The sequence below is a fragment of the Zootoca vivipara genome, chromosome 3 (assembly GCF_963506605.1).
Source record: "Zootoca vivipara chromosome 3, rZooViv1.1, whole genome shotgun sequence".
Lineage (NCBI taxonomy): Eukaryota > Metazoa > Chordata > Lepidosauria > Squamata > Lacertidae > Zootoca > Zootoca vivipara.
Genome location: NC_083278.1, coordinates 115,800,668 through 115,816,960, shown reverse-complemented (window position 1 = coordinate 115,816,960; position 16,293 = coordinate 115,800,668). Strand labels below are relative to the sequence as shown.

General features: G+C 47.5%; 1 protein-coding gene across 2 annotated transcripts in view; it reads right to left on the bottom strand.

Moving 5' to 3' along the window:
* Positions 1 to 13,879, bottom strand: part of PINX1 (PIN2 (TERF1) interacting telomerase inhibitor 1) — a 49,704-nt gene extending 35,825 nt beyond the window's left edge. Inside the window, exons 1-6 of one of the 2 annotated variants that reach the window (XM_035110870.2) lie at positions 13,818 to 13,879; positions 12,588 to 12,697; positions 11,734 to 11,826; positions 10,695 to 10,773; positions 7,939 to 8,031; positions 6,235 to 6,308 (exon numbers count right to left, since the gene is read on the bottom strand). In XM_035110870.2, coding sequence (XP_034966761.1) covers positions 6,235 to 6,308; positions 7,939 to 8,031; positions 10,695 to 10,773; positions 11,734 to 11,826; positions 12,588 to 12,697; positions 13,818 to 13,836 — 468 coding nt within the window. In that variant the 5' untranslated portion in view covers positions 13,837 to 13,879. Of the gene's footprint in view, positions 1 to 6,234; positions 6,309 to 7,938; positions 8,032 to 10,694; positions 10,774 to 11,733; positions 11,827 to 12,587; positions 12,698 to 12,906; positions 13,109 to 13,817 lie in introns of those variants that run through there. The other variant, XM_035110871.2, reaches the window with a different exon arrangement.
* Between the last annotated feature and the right edge of the window lie 2,414 nt (positions 13,880 to 16,293).

The following is a 16,293-nucleotide window of genomic DNA, read 5'->3' as shown; positions in this document are numbered from 1 at the left end:
GGAAGGAGGAACTGAGAAGAAATTAATATATTACGTATGCATGTTCAAAAGAGAGGGGGGGGGGAAGCATGAAATGGGTGGGGTCAAGGAAGTCCAACCAGAGAGGAACTAACGCCATTTGTTTTTCTCCCTTACAAGCAAGAAGATCTAAACAGAGGGGGAGCCCACATAAGGAAATTCCCCGATCCCAAGTCCAAGGAGAGCTCTAGACATTTTAAGGCAGAGGTCTCCGGAGAGACACGTCTAATGGCCAATCAATATTTTCAATTGCTTCATTGTCTCCTGCAGAAGCAGGGGGAAGAGGTGTTGACATTTCCTATTTAGGCCCGCTCAGATAGACACCTATTGTTTTGAGATATATAATATAAAAAGGAAAAAAGAGAGAGAGGAATACAGCCCCCCCTCAATTGCTTACTAATGACAGCTTCATTCAGCCTCACTATTTTCTCTCAAAGGAAGCAAGCTCTCAGAGAGGAACGAGGCCTGACATTTGCTAGTGGCGGTGGCAAGAAAAGAGGGGAGGCAGTGGGGGGGGGGGCGTGTTACGTGGCACTGGGATAGGAACGGAAGTCCCCAGTGGGATGATACTTGGCTGGCCTTAAGCCTCCTCAAGATGGGTGGGAGGAAGAAAGAACAGGAAGATTTGCCTTTGTAGGGAAAGAGTCAGGTATAAGAGTTAATTCTAATAAATAACAGTTATTTATCCCAGCATTTAAGAGCTGGGATCGTAAGAACTCCAGAGAATCAGCATCAAGGACTTCCTCTTCCCATATGAACCTACCCGGACCTTGAGATCATCTTCCTAGGCCCTTCTTTGTGTGCTGTCTCCTCAAGAGGTCCAGAGGGTGGCAACACAGAACGGGGCCTTCTCTGCATTGGCTCCCCATCTGTGGAATGCACTCCCCAGGGATGTTCACCTGGCGACTTCATTACACACTTTTAGGCGCCATGAAAAAACGTTCCTTTTTAACCAGGCCTTTGGTTGATCTTATTGAATGTGGTTCTTTTTTGGGTTTTTTTTTTATTGGGTTATCGTTTTTGCTTTGATTTTATATGTTGTGGTCTTGTTTGTGAACCGCCCTGAGACCTCCGGGTATGGAGCGGTGTATAAATTGAATAAATAAATAAAAATAAAAGAAATGTGGTGACCATTTATTCCTGGTCCTCAAACCACATTTTTATTCCTCTCCGATGTACATATCTTGCCCACATGCAATTAGCCTTGTGATGATTTGATTAACTAACAAAGCTGTTAACCCCCTGCCCCTATTGTATCATCAGTACAACCCTGTGGAGTAGGCTCGGGCTGAAAGGTACCAAGAGTTCCAGCTTTGCCCACTGGTTCCTGATGAGCTGAGAAGCTGGGATTCCTGAATTGCAGGGGTTGGACTACACTGGCCCTTGAGATACCTTCCAACTCTATGATTCTATGACATCCTGGAGGGCCTGGGCTCCTATGAAGCTGAATGCTGGAAGGTTCAGCACAGAAAAAAGGACTTATTCACGCAGTGCACTGTTAAAACTAGGGAACTACCCTCCGCGAGCTGTTCGCCTACAAAAAAATTCACCGCAAACCCATGGAAGCTGGGAATACTCAACAAACCCATCTCCGTGAAGGGACTGGAGAGCTAGTGCCCCCTGCTGGAAGGGAGAGGCTCTCGGTGTTATACTCCAGCTTTTGCCAACCTGGTGCTCCCCAGAGGTCGCACAGTTGGAACTAGGGAACTCACTGCCACAGGAAGCAGTGGTGGCCATCAATTTGGGTGGCTTTAAAAGAAAATCCGATAAATCCACAGAGGGCTATCGAGGGCTACTAGCCATTATGGCTTTGTTCTGCCTCCACAGCTGAGAGGCAACGAAGCTTCTGTGTCCCTTTTGTTGGAAACCGCAGGAGGGGAGAGTTGCTCTTGTGCTCGAATCCTGCTTGTGGGTTTCCTGCAATAATCTGGTTGGGCCCTGTGAGGACAGGATGCTGGGCTAGATGGGCCACTGGCCTGATCCTTCAGGCTCTCTTATGCTCTTTCTCTCTCTCTCTGCTTTGGGACTATGACGCCAATCAGCACAACCACGAAGGGCACCCAGTTGGCAAAGGCTGGGGGGAATAGTCTGTTCCTGCTGCTGCTGGTCCTTTAGGGAAGAAAACCCGATTCTCCGTGGCTGATTTTTCTCCTGAACTATCCCCAAAAGCAAAAGCATCCCTGGTTAGGGTCAGTTTTGACATGCCTGCTTCCCAACGGGCTGGGAGCGAGATAGCGGGAGATGTCAGTATTGTGTCACCGGCCAAGCAGCTGCTGGATAAGCAACGGAGAAAAAAAGGAAAGAGAGAGAGAGAGAAAATATGAATCACTCGGCAAGGCAGAGTCTTTCAAGGATACAGGAGCTGAGACCGCAGGGAAGCTCTGAGGCAGAAGATGCCCCAGCCAGAGACTTGGTTTGCAGTTGCTGTCAGTAGTGGTGAGCTGCTTGCCCAAGGCGACCAGAGAGCGACCAGAGATGGCTGAAGCCCTGGTGAGCTCCTTCCTGACAGAAGAACCCCAGTTCCTGATGTACGCCAGGACTCTTCCTATCTCAGCCGGAAGAGATACAGGGACACTCACGGCCAGCGATCCCTTGCTCTTTCAGGTCCGAAACTGATGTGCTCCAGGGCTTCATAACCAAGCTCTCTGCTTGGTGCCAAGTTTCCGAGGAACGGCAACAGAGACCCACATGTGGCCACATCTGGGGGGGGGAAGGGGTAGCAAGTGCTCCTCCCGAAACACCTCCTGCACTGTCCACACAGGAGGAATAACAGAATTTTAGAGTTGGAAGGGACCCTGGGGATCATTTAGTCCAGTCCCCTGCAACGCAGCAGGAATATGCAGCAGGGATTGAACCTGCAAGCTTGGCGTTATCAGCTCTAAGTAACTGAGTTATCTAGACTAGGAAGTTATTACCAGGCTTGGGAGCCATCAAACGTGCTCAGGGGTGGAGTGGGGTTTAAAGGTTTCTCAGGAATACAAAACAAAGGGGGAGAAAACTCCAGATTAGCCGAGTGAGTTCTGAGGAAATTTAGTGGGCAAGGGCTGATGATTCTTGAGAGGTGGGGCAGGAAAACTGGGGGGTGCGGGGGCAGGCAGGCAAGAGTCATAACAGAACGGAGTTTCCTGGAGCAGGGCATGGCTGGCTGGAACCCAGAATTGGGAAACTCCACACGGCCATGTTTTGCTGCAGATCTACTTGTCGTGACACCTCCTCCAGAATCCGTCTAATCCCCTTTTCCAAAGCAACCCAAGCCAGCAGCCAATTAACCTGAATATTGGATTTATGGATCAGGTTAGATATGCTGGTTCAATTCCCAAACATAAGCTACACACACAAACACACACTTTTTCCTGCATTGGAAAAGGAAAATTAATCTGGCCTAGATCTCGATCTAGACCTATCAACGGGTGACAGTTTCCGCGGGCGACTCATCATAATCGCGCTGCTAATGTTGCAATCGTTAATTTGATTTACACCAGCACAACTGCTCCAAATTCCATCGCGATGGAAATGCTACGTACATCAGAAAGAGCTGCTCCGCACGGTAGTGGATAGTTCAACGCAGGGGTAGTCAACATGGTGCTCTGCAGAGGGGCTATGATGCCTCCCCAGGGTGCTGGGTCTGTTCAGAGTTGAGAGACGGGCGCAGCATCTGAAGGGCAATGCGTTGGCTCCCTCTGAGTCACCGCAACAGAAAATGGTCCGGGGCCAAGTTCAAGGGTGTTACTATCAGAGTGTAAAGCCCTTAATAACTTGGGACCAGCTTACGTTCAAGATTGCCTTACCCCATACGCCCAATCGACTACTTCAGTCGGAAGAACTGGCGCTGTTACGAGTGCCACACAACACCCATTTCCCCATTTCTAAGAACTTTTAGTGCGGCACCACCTACACTTTGGAACTCCCCGCAGATTGATATCAGACAGGCGGGTTCACTGTGCTCTTTTCGGTGCCTGTTGGAAACATGTTTGCTTAGACGAGCCTACCCAGGTGTTTATAGAAAGGTGGTGCATGCTTTAATCTGGTTTCGGTGTACAGTGGTGCCTCACTTAACGAATGCCCTGCTTAACGAAATTTCCGCTTAACGAAAGGTTTTTTCTAGTAGAGGTTGCCTCGCTAGACGAATTCGTTTTACGAAAAATTCGTCTAGCGAATCGCGGTTTCCCATATTGAAATTCAATTACAGTGGAACCTCGATTTATGAACACCTCGGTTTACGAATTTTTGGTTTACGAACGCCGCAGACCCATCTGGAACGGATTAATACACTTTCCATTACTTTCAATGGGAAAGTTCCCTTCAGTTTATGAACGCTTTGTTTAAGTACTCTGCGGACTGTCTGGAACAGATTAATCCACTTTCCATTACTTTCAATGGGAAAGTTCGCTTCAGTTTATGAACGCTTCAGTTTATGAACAGACTTCCGGAACCAATTGTGTTCATAAACCGAGGTACCATTGTAATGCGTTCCTATGGGCAAATTTTTTTAAAAAAAAAATTCAATGCATTCCTATGGGATTCGCTAGATGAATTTTTCGTTATAAGAAAAGACCCGTGGAACGAATTAAATTCGTCTAGCGAGGCACCACTGTATTTTTATTCTTAATTTTGGAAGTTTTTTTTTTATTCATTTGATTTTTCTAATTACAGTTTTACAAACACATATCCAACATACAACATAAAGACAAGATTCCACAGAATCTCCTGGACTTCCTTCCTCCCCTTTGTGAGTCCTATCATTAATCATTTCCTTCTGCATCTTTTATGATGATCCAAATCTTTTACCTCTCCATTACCGGGTATATCCAAAATTCACCATTAAACTACCAGTGTTATTCCAGTCCTACGGTACTAACAATTTTAACTGTTTACAATGGTTTTTAAAATTGTTGTTGTTTAGTCGTGTCCGACTCTTCGTGACCCCATGGACCATAGCACGCCAGGCACTCCTGTCTTCCACTGCCTCCTGCAGTTTGGTCAAACTCATGTTCGTAGCTTCGAGAACACTGTCCAACCATCTCGTCCTCTGTCGTCCCCTTCTCCTAGTGCCCTCAATCTTTCCCAACATCAGGGTCTTTTCCAAGGATTCTTCTCTTCTCATGAGGTGGCCAAAGTATTGGAGCCTCAGCTTCAGGATCTGTCCTTCCAGGGAGCACTCAGGGCTGATTTCCTTCAGAATGGATAGGTTGGATCTTCTTGCAGTCCATGGGACTCTCAAGAGTCTCCTCCAGCACCAAATTTCCCCATTAATTATTAAAATTTTGGTCTTCCTGATTTTCCGGTCATTTTTGCCATTTTGGCATAATGATCCATCAACTTAATATGCCATTCTTCTCTGGTCGGGACTTAATCTTCTTTCCTTTCTTGGAAGGGTTTTTTTTGATTACTGTTAATTTTTCTTATTGGTCATTTTACTGCTTAATCCTTTTTTACACAAACCCCTCTGAATCAAGTTGTGTTATGAATTTTAGAAGAAAAAAATGCATTTTCAATGGCAAGACGTTTTCAACTGGTTTTTTAATAAAAAAATTACCATAATTTTTGCATTCCGATTTACCAGCATTGGCACTGATTTCCACCTGCCAGCCTTGGGATGGCAACCTTCCCCCATGCCACAGAACAGGACCCCCCCCCCACGCCCTGCAGGTCACGTCTGACATCTGAGCAGGGCTACAATCCTGTCAATCTCCTGACATCTGAATGACACTCCTCGACCTGCACAGTCAATGGCATGCATAGGCAAACTCAGCCCTCCGGATGTTTTGGGACTACAACTCCCATCATCCCTAGCTAACAGGATCAGCGGTCAGGGATTCTGGGAGTTGTAGTCCCAAAACACCTGGAGGGCTGAGTTTGCCTATGCCTGGTCAATGCACAGCAGAGGGGTGTGTGTGTGTTTCTGTGTGCAACTGATTTAACATGCCAATGCCACTTAACAGTGCAATGATATGCATGTTTACTCTAGGTCCCATCATGTGCAATGAAATGTACGTCCCAATGTGTGTTTTATTATTGTTGTTATTTTATTGATCAATCGATTGGATCTACACCCCCTCACTTTCCTCCAAGGAGCTCAGGACAGAAATAGGATTGCAAGCCAAGTTGTCCAGATGACCTGGTCACCCTAATGTGGATTTTGTACTTGGGGAAAGACAACTTGCAACTAGACCGAGTGCAGGTGAAAGGAGGGGGAAATCAAAACGAGTCCCATACCTGTGTTTTCTTGGCTTGCCGTTTCCCAAAAATGCAAGACAGGTCATCTTCGCTTCGGGAGGAGAGGTCTTTTCCTGGGGTGAAACAAAAGAGGCACTATCATGAGACTAGAACTCATGGGCATCCGACACAGCTGAGTGTGGGAGGATTCAGAACAAGGAAAGGACTGTGGAACTCTCTCCCACAGGATACAGTGATGGCTACCAACTTGGATGGCTTTAAAAGATGACCGCACAAATTCATGGGGGAGAGGACTAGTGAAGGCTACTAGCCGAAGGAGCAGCTGCTTCAGCACTTGCTTTCCTCTCCCCTCCTCATTGTCTTTTCCTCTTGTTTTGTGTCTTATTTGACTGAGAGCCAGAAGAGGGGGATTGCCATATCTTTAATATATGTACGGCACTTAGAGAATTTGAGGCAAATTGCCAGTGTTAAATAACAGCAATGAATTTTATGTGTGGCCAGCACTGTTGATCTAAGCCATGGGTTGGCAAACTAAGGCCCAAGGGCTGGATCTGACCCAATCGCCTTCTAAATCCGCCTCGCGGATGGTCCCTGAATCAGCGTGTTTTTACATGAGTAGAATGTGTGCTTTTATTTAAGATGCATCTCTGGGTTATTTGTGGGACATAGGAATTCGTTCTTTCCCCCCTCCAAAATATAGTCCGGCCCCCCACAAGGTCTGAGGGACAGTGGACCGGCCCCCTGCTTTAAAGGTTTGCTGACCCCTGACCACTGGCAACACCGATGTTCCATTTCAACACCTTTAAATCATGAGTAGGCAACATGGTTACCACCAGAGGAGATGAGACTACAACTCCCATTGTTCCTGACCATCAGGCGTACTGGCAAGGGTTGATGGGAGTTGTAGTCCAGTAACATCTGGAAGGCATCACATTGGCTGCCTCTACTTTATACAGTAACGTAATGAATGATACCAGTTCAACTGGGTAGTTTCAATGTTGTAATTAACTCCCCATCCACCGAAAACTTGATTTCCCCAAGGGAACTCTCGATTTATCTAATGGACGCTTCCTTAGCAGAGCTATATTAGAATGTTAACTGCCTTCAAATCTTTTTATCTTCACATTTAAGCAATTTAAAGGAAATATGTGTTGTTGAGTTGTCTTATAAACACTGAGTTTACTGATAAAAACAACATCCAAGTTAAGCGGACACGGAGCAATGGATTCAAACTTCAAGAAAGAAGATTCCACCTAAACATTAGGAAGAACTTCCTGACAGTAAGAGCTGTTCGACAGTGGAATTTGCTGCCAAGGAGTGTGGTAGAGTCTCCTTCTTTGGAGGTCTTTAAGCGGAGGCTTGACAGGCATATGTCAAGAATGCTTTGATGGTGTTTCCTGCTTGGCAGGGGGTTGGACTGGATGACCCTCGTAGTCTCTTCCAACTCTATGATTCTAAGTTCTGAGTAAGGTTTAAAGCACATTTAAGTCGCAAAAGCAAAAACCTTTGCAGCCTGCAGGACATACTATGAACAGGGCCAGACTTATGCTTACTAAACAGAGGTCAAAACATGCTCTAATGAATCCCAACTGATTTTTAAAGCCTGGGAAAATTTCCCAGAATACAAACAAGCCCCGATTCGACATTTCCCTGGAAACCCACATCCCTGATTGCAAGCAGTTGCTGTATCCAGGAGACGACTCTGGTGATCTGGGTTTGTTCTCCTTTTGCTTTCTCCCTTACCTTTGGCAAATTTCACATAATGAACTCGTTTCCGGGCACTCTTAGATTTCTCCTCCAGGCTAAAGGTTCTTTTCTCCTCCTTGGACGCGGCCTCTGGAAACACAAGCAGAAGTTGTTGTATGAGGCAAAGCCGTGCACTGCCTTCTGCAAAATCTCACTCGTTTTCTGATCTGAGAGACCCTCAACACACTTCCTGCTTTCACGGGGCATCTGCACCAGCTGCTTCAAACACTCTCCTTCACTGGAGGTTTTTAAACAGAAGTTGAACTGCTGCCAGTCAGGGATTCCTTAGCAGCGATCCCTGCATTGCAGCCGGTTAGACTAGATGAGTCTTGAGAACCCTCCAGAATTCTATGATTCCCACATTAACTTCAGCAGCAAAGGGCTTAACTTCTCTGCATTGCGCCCCTGGTAAATTCTAGCAGGGATGAAATGGCCTTTGATTTACACCGATTTGTGATATAGCCTGTGGAATTCTATAATTAGTACACCAAGCTGTGCAATATTCCCCCCCCCTTTTGCTCATCCCAACCCTGCTGCCTGTCAATGTCTCAGCTATGTGTTGTATGGTTCAAGGGCTGGTCTACACTAATCTATGGGGAAGGGCCATAGCTCCATGTCAGAGCATCTGCCTTGGGAGACTCGTTGCCTAAACCCTGGGCAGCAGCTGGCTGTCAGTGTGTAGATAAAACTGAGCAAGATGGACCATTGGCCTGATTCAGTATAAGGAAGCTTCCTATGTTCCTAAATCTCAAGCCTAGGAAGTGAGGCACAACTCAAGTCACTCCCAGGACAACAAAAAAATGGATTCTATGTGCCCTAATGGTGGCCAAGAGACTGATACTGGTGAACTGGAAGAATATGCATGTACTAGTGTCATTCAGCCCATTTAGAAAACGGGCGCTAGAAGATATGTGAGAGGAGCAGCGGGGCCGCGGCCTTCCCTCTCTCTCTGCGCTCGGCCGCGGGGCGCGCCAGGAACGCAAGTAAACAAACTCGCTCTCCTGTCGTGCCCCGCGGCTGAGCGCAGAGGTAGGGAAGGCCGCGGCCTCACCACTCCTCTCACAGGCTCCTCCGTCGCTGCTCCGCATCCTCTAGGCGTCCATGGAGGCCGGCCCCCTGAGGGCGAGGTGCCGGTGAGGCATGCTTGGGCCGGGCTGCTCCCGCTGCTGCTGTTACCGCCGCCGCCTCCTTCCTTCGCCAGAACAACGGAGGCTGGTGACGAAGGTGGCTCCGGGGGCGCCCATGGCTGTCACGGGGCCGAAGCCGGGGCGGCGGGAGGACAGCTTGCCGTTGTCAGGGGCCGGGTCGTCCTGCTCGGCTGTGGGCGCGTCCTGCTCGGCTGTGGGCGGTGGAGGCACCTGGCTGGAGGAGGCGTGAGGAGGGGTCATACAGGGGAAAGGAGGGGGGAGGGAGGGGAAAAACCCAGACGGACAGCAGAGACGGATGGGTAGAGCGGCCGTCTTCGTCTGCGCGAGGCCTCTCTGCGCAACTCAGGCTTCAGGGCTCTGTGGTTAACTGCGGCGGTTGGTCGGCTGCGAGAAGCCTGGCAAGCGGGGTTGTTATGGCGGGCGAGGAAGAGGCCGGGGACGCGGAGAAGGTAAATGAGCTGGGAGCGGAGGCAAGGTGCCGTCAGCGAGCTCCGTGGCGGCTGCTTATGGCCTTCCTCGTGTTCATTGGCTGTGTGGGCGGAGGAAGGGGCTGCGGCTTCTCTAACGGGAGTGGCTTTTGTGCTGTCAGCAGCGCGCCAACCGCTCAAGACCTGAGCCGGGTGGCGATGCGAGAGGGGAGTGCGTGAGCGAGTGAGGGCGAGCGCTCTGCGTCCAATCCCTGTGTCCGTGGGGCACATGCGCAGTAGCGCGGACACAGGGACACAGGGAATCTGGACGCAGAGACACTTGCACTTTATTATATAGGATGATACCATTTAATCAATGGATTGCTAATAGGACAATGCTTGCAACTTATGAGTGGACTGCTTAGAGACATAGACTTTGTTTGGATAAATATGACAACATTTGGAAGGAGTTTGTATAAAATGTAGTAGGATATTAACACCTACATATATATATTTGGATAATAACATATCAGTTTATATAAGAATTTATGGGTGTATATTCACTGAATTTTTGTAATTGTTTTAATTTTATTATACACTTCTTTGTTCTCCCCACCACCACTTCCCATCTTTTTTCTCTGTATTACTTTATTTCTTTAGAATTGATTTTTTTAAATGAAACGTTAATATTTTTAAAAAGTTGCTCCCACACACCTTCAGCAATACACATATTGGAAAAAGTGTATTTCTGAGGTTCGATGGCTCATAACACCACTTTTTGGGGTGGAGTAATACCATAAAATTATATATCAATGAAAAGATAATTTAATGAAGAATGTGATGCAACAAAGATTGTCCAATTATCTATATTCTATCAAGAGTTATAGCCAAATAACCAGAAAAAGGAAGCACAACTTGCTTAGGTTGATATGCAGTAGCTTCCCTTCATTTGAATGTAGCCAATGAGCATGAGTGTTTACAGAGCCAATCGGATGTTATGAGCCATCAAACCTCGAAAATACACTTTTTCCAAAAGATTCCCACAATTTTGGCCACTGGTATAGTTTGTGGTTTCAATTTTAATCACACAGGTGGCAGCAGTGCCCTCGTGTGGCCAAGGATTGCATAGCATAAGTTTATTTGGTAGCTGATTCAATGGGAACAAGTCAGAGAGCCCTTTCATAGCTCACTCCTGTACCTGGGGTGTCTTGTCCATGGCAGTTGTTCAGCTCTGCCAGAAGCTGGTTGAAGTCATCCTGATGGGCGATCCAGTTGTCCTGCAAAATATCACAGAAGAGGGTCACCAGTCTTTGGGGGTTCAATTTCCCTTGCAAACCAGGAAAACTGTTTTGGGCACCACACGGACTCACAACCAAACACACATCACAACCTAATCCACTGGCTACAATATGTCTCTCTGAAGCCTTTTGGGGAGGGGAGAGGGAACCCTAAAAGCACCAGAGAAGGCCTCTGGTACCAGACTGCTTGCAGGTACCAGACTGGTAGACATGACTAACAAAGTAATTAGAGCCCTGTTTGATCAGGCTAATGGTGATCTAGTCAAAGTCACTTTCTGTGAACTTTAAATACAAATCAAGCCCATCTGCATATCTGCTCATTTTACAGGGTTGATTCCCCTTATGCAAACCCTGAGGATCTGGAGCTCTGCAGAGAACGGAAAACTTGCAATATGAATTCCAAGATAGGCAGTAAAGGTAAAGGTAAAGGGGCCCCTGACCATCAGGTCCAGTCGTGTCCGACTCTGGGGTTGCGGCGCTCATCTCGCTCTATAGGCCGAGGGAGCCAGCGTTTGTCCGCAGACAGCTTCCGGGTCATGTGGCCAGCATGACAAAGCTGCTTCTGGCGAACCAGAGCAGCACACAGAAACGCCGTTTACCTTCCCGCCGGAGCGGTCCCTATTTATCTACTTGCACTTTGATGTGCTTTCGAACTGCTAGGTGGGCAGGAGCTGGGACTGAGCAACGGAAGCTCACCCCATTGCAGGGATTTGAACTGCCAACCTTCTGATCAGCAAGCCCTAGACTCTGTGGTTTAACCCACAGCACCACCTGTGCAAACCCTGTGCAAATCCCCGTATGCAAACCCTGAAGATCTGGAGCTCTGCAGAGAATGGAAAACTTGCAATATGAATTCCAAGATAGGCAGCTAGATGCAAATTTGAATGCTCGTGCCTGATTTGAGAAGATGTAGACATCGTTTCCATTCACTCCACCCACCTCTTGGTTGGTGGCTGCTCCTAAGCCCAGAGTGTTGTTCTTCAGTTGGACCTTGACGTGTTCGGTGTTGCCTTGCTCCTGAGCTCCAAGCCCCTGGCAGAAAGAGAAGCAGAGTAATGATATCAGCCAAGGGAGGCTGAAGGACCTTGCAAATTATTTTATTTGTCTCAAAAAGGTTTCCAACTTGTATTTCAATGGCGTGCTTTCCAAGGTGGCAAACAGGTTGTAATAGTGATAACACCACCACACCCTGAACTCACACACACACACACACACACACACACACACACACACACATCACACAGACATCAAATAGCAGCCCTGAATCCCCTGGTTGATGGATGAAGCCAGTTAGCTACCCTCCTACTGATGGATTCCATTTCTATACTGACCTTCCTCTCATGGGAGCTGAGAGCAGTGAGAAGTTTTAAAATGCAATATAAAAAATGCATTTCTAAAGGTATAAACACAAAGCAATGACAGCTGCTAAAATTTCATTAAATGTGTGTGTGTGTGTGTGTGTGAAAGAGAGAGGGGGGGGAGAACAGTTCACCAGTTTGTGTTACTCACTTAGCAGGTGAAAAACATGCAGCAAGGCTGCCTGCCCTGCCACAAACACAATTTCTATCGGAGGAGCTGGAAGCCTAGGGAAGGGAAGGCTGCAAATGGCATGGTTGGGGACTGATGAGGTGGTTAGTCAAGTCTCGGTGACTGGCTCTACAATCCCAGGGTAACCCCTTCTCCATACGACAGAAGCGTGGTCCATTTCAGCACACATCTCCTTCTGGCGTGCGCAAGGCAGATACACACCTCTGAACCATTCATTATTATTATTTTTTGCCACGCAGACTTACTTTGCCTTTTGTCCACCCCATTTTTTCCAACATCTTTTGGCCAAATTTAGATTCATCTTTACTCCAAGCGCTGTTCCGGGGATCCACAGACCACTTCTGCTTCCTGCGGGCTGAGAAGAGAGAGAGAGAGAAAGCTAATTTAAGCCCCCAATGTTGGAATTTAAGCCCCCAATGTTGGCTTCTTTAAGGACACTGACAGAACATTCTCCTTCCACGAAGCCCTTCCACTAACTGCCTCTAGCTTTTAAATTCACACAGGGGCCAGGGCACTGCAGAGCAAACGAATACACAGAGTAAGAATAGGCAGCAAGGCTCTTACACAAGGTGGCAATGACCGCCAGTTGACGTGTCCAGAAGCACAGAACCCGCAACAAGCATGGGATGCTCCTATTCAGCTTGATAGCAAGTCGGGAAAATTTGTTAAAATTTGATTTTTTAAAAAAAATTAAATTGGTTTTTTAAAACAAAATGCTTTTGGTGAAAAAAATCTTTCCAAAGATTGTTTTCTATTTAATTTACATTGTAGTCCAAAGGCTATTCATCAGGAAATAAGACGTTGTTTTAGTTAAATAAATTGTTTAAATTGGTATTAAGGAAATGATTATTTTTCTCCTTCCAATAAAGTACAGCAGAAAAGCTGTCCAGATATAAATAGTTAACAATAATTTCATAATTATCTGTCTATATATTTCTAATATTATAACCAAATCGGTAATTTTTGATATAACTGTAAAAAACTACAGTACTCTGAAAATTTATTATTCCAAAAATGAAACCTTCATCTGGTTGTAAATACTAAGATTATACCAGCAGGAATGTATTTTTGTAAGAAGAAGAAGAAATTAAATTAAATCAAGCCTTACTGACTAGTGATTTAAATAGATTTGATTCAAATCAAATCCACCCTGTCTGAAATACAGGACAAAATTTGTCTCAATACAGGACGCACAGCATTCTACACTGAAATACGGGCCAATTATGCAGGGCAGGCGGCAACTCTGCTTGGAAGCGGGGTCCCCGGAGGCATCTGGCTGTCCTCGGTCGGGGGCAGGAGACTGGGGCTGAGCGAGAGCTTTTGGGTGGGCGGGGCGGGGCGGGGTGTGCGGAAGCCGGGCCCAGCGGGGCTCTCCTGGCGTGACGGGGCGTCGTCAGCGACCGCGAGACGAATAGCGGGCTCCGCCGCGCCTTCATCCCTTTCCCTTCCGTCCTTTCAACCGGTCTCATACTCACGTTCTGCCAGCATCGCCATCTTGGAGAATGGGGGCCTCCCAGCGAGCCTGGCGCGCGGTGATGACGACCACGCCGCCGTCGCCGCTCTCTTGGTTTGGGGCCTAGCTCCTGCCAGGCGCACCTCGCGGCCGTCTAAAATGGACGCCTGATTGGAAGAAAGCGGAGGAAGGAAGAACTAGGGAGCCGCTAAGCTTAACGAGAGCCGCCCGGGCGTGGCGGGAAGGAGGGATGGTAGAGGGCGGCGGCGCTTTCGCCCTCGCTGTTGCGAGGAGCGCGGAGCAGGCAGTAGCGTGGACGGCCGCAGCGTTAGGCGAGGGCTGCGGTGTTTCAAAGCGGCTGCTGCTCAACAGGCTGGAGTTCAACCGGGCTGATCTTTTCCTGTTGGATTTCTCTTCTTCTTCCAGCTGCGCTGCTAACATTCAGCGGGCGGTGCTTCGCTTCCAACGCTGCATCGCCATGCAAGAGCTTATCTCTTGGTTCGCTCTCAGCTTGTTGTTGTTTAGTCGTTTAGTCGTGTCCGACTCTTCGTGACCCCATGGACCATAGCACGCCAGGCACTTCTGTCCTGCACTGCCTCCCGCAGTTTGGTCAAACTCATGTTCGTAGCTTCGAGAACACTATCCAACCATCTCGTCCTCTGTCGTCCCCTTCTCCTTGTGCCCTCCATCTTTCCCAACATCAGGGTCTTTTCCAGGGAGTCTTCTCTTCTCATGAGGTGGCCAAAAGTATTGGAGCCTCAGCTTCAGGATCTCTCCTTCCAGTGAGCACTCAGGGCTGATTTCCTTCAGAATGGATAGGTTTGATCTTCTTGCAGTCCATGGGACTCTCAAGAGTCTTCTCCAGCACCATAATTCAAAAGCATCAATTCTTCGACGATCAGCCTTCTTTATGGTCCAGCTCTCACTTCCATACATCACTACTGGGAAAACCATAGCTTTAACTATACGGACCTTTGTCGGCAAAGTGATGTCTCTGCTTTTTAAGATGCTGTCTAGGTTTGTCATTGCTTTTCTCCCAAGAAGCAGGCGTCTTTTAATTTCGTGACTGCTGTCACCATCTGCAGTGATCAAGGAGCCCAAGAAAGTAAAATCTCTCACTGCCTCCATTTCTTCCCCTTCTATTTGCCAGGTGGTGATGGGACCAGTGGCCATGATCTTGGTTTTTTTGATGTTGAGCTTCAGACCATATTTTGCGCTCTCCTCTTTCACCCTCATTAAAAGGTTCTTTAATTCCTCCTCGCTTTCTGCCATCAAGGTTGTGTCATCTGCATATCTGAGGTTGTTGATATTTCTTCCGGCAATCTTAATTCCGGCTTGGGATTCATCTAGTCCAGCCTTTCGCATGATGAATTCTGCATATAAGTTAAATAAGCAGGGAGACAATATACAACCTTGTCGTACTCCTTTCCCAATTTTGAACCAATCAGTTGTTCCATATCCAGTTCTAACTGTAGGTTCTTGTCCCACATAGAGATTTCTCAGGAGACAGATGAGGTGATCAGGCACTCCCATTTCTTTAAGAACTTGCCATAGTTTGCTGTGGTCGACACAGTCGAAGGCTTTTGCATAGTCAATGAAGCAGAAGTAGACGTTTTTCTGGAACTCTCTAGCTTTCTCCATAATCCAGCGCATGTTTGCTATTTGGTCTCTGGTTCCTCTGCCCTTTCGAAATCCAGCTTGCACTTCTGGGAGTTCTCGGTCCACATACTGCCTAAGCCTGCCTTGTAGAATTTTAAGCATAACCTTGCTAGCGTGTGAAATGAGCGCAATTGTGCGGTAGTTGGAGCATTCTTTGGCACTGCCCTTCTTTGGAATTGGGATGTAGACTGATCTTCTCCAATCCTCTGGCCATTGCTGAGTTTTCCAAACTTGCTGGCATATTGGGTGTAGCACCTGAAAACTTGCTGGCATATTGGGTGTAGCACCTGAAAACTTGCTGAAAACTTGCTGGCATATTGGGTGTAGCACCTGAAAACTTGCTGGCATATTGGGTGTAGCACGCTCTCAGCTACGCAGCTGAAAATCCAACTGGTGAAGCTCGCACTTTCACCAAAGCCTCGCCTCCCCAGTAGCTCCCAGGCCAATCTCGTTGGCCACCGTTGCAGTCAGGATGCAGGGCACTAGATAGGATATATTATTATTATTATTATTATTATTATTATTATTATTATGGCCTCATCATGGGACTGAATCTGCCTTGGTCGCACTGGTCTGTGATCTCCGGCGGGCTAGGGACAAAGGTGAGAGCTGCTTCCTAGTTCTGCTGGGATACAATTGACCATAACATCCTTCTGGACCGTCTAGAGGGGTTGGGAGCTGGGGGCACTGTCATACAGTGGTTCCGCTCCTTCCTCCTGGGCCGTGTTCAGAAAGTGGTGGTGGGAGATGAGTGCTCAGACCCCTGGGCTCTCAGGGTTCTGTCCTCTCCCCCATGCTTTTTAACATCTACATGCAGCCACTGGGAGAGATCATCAGAG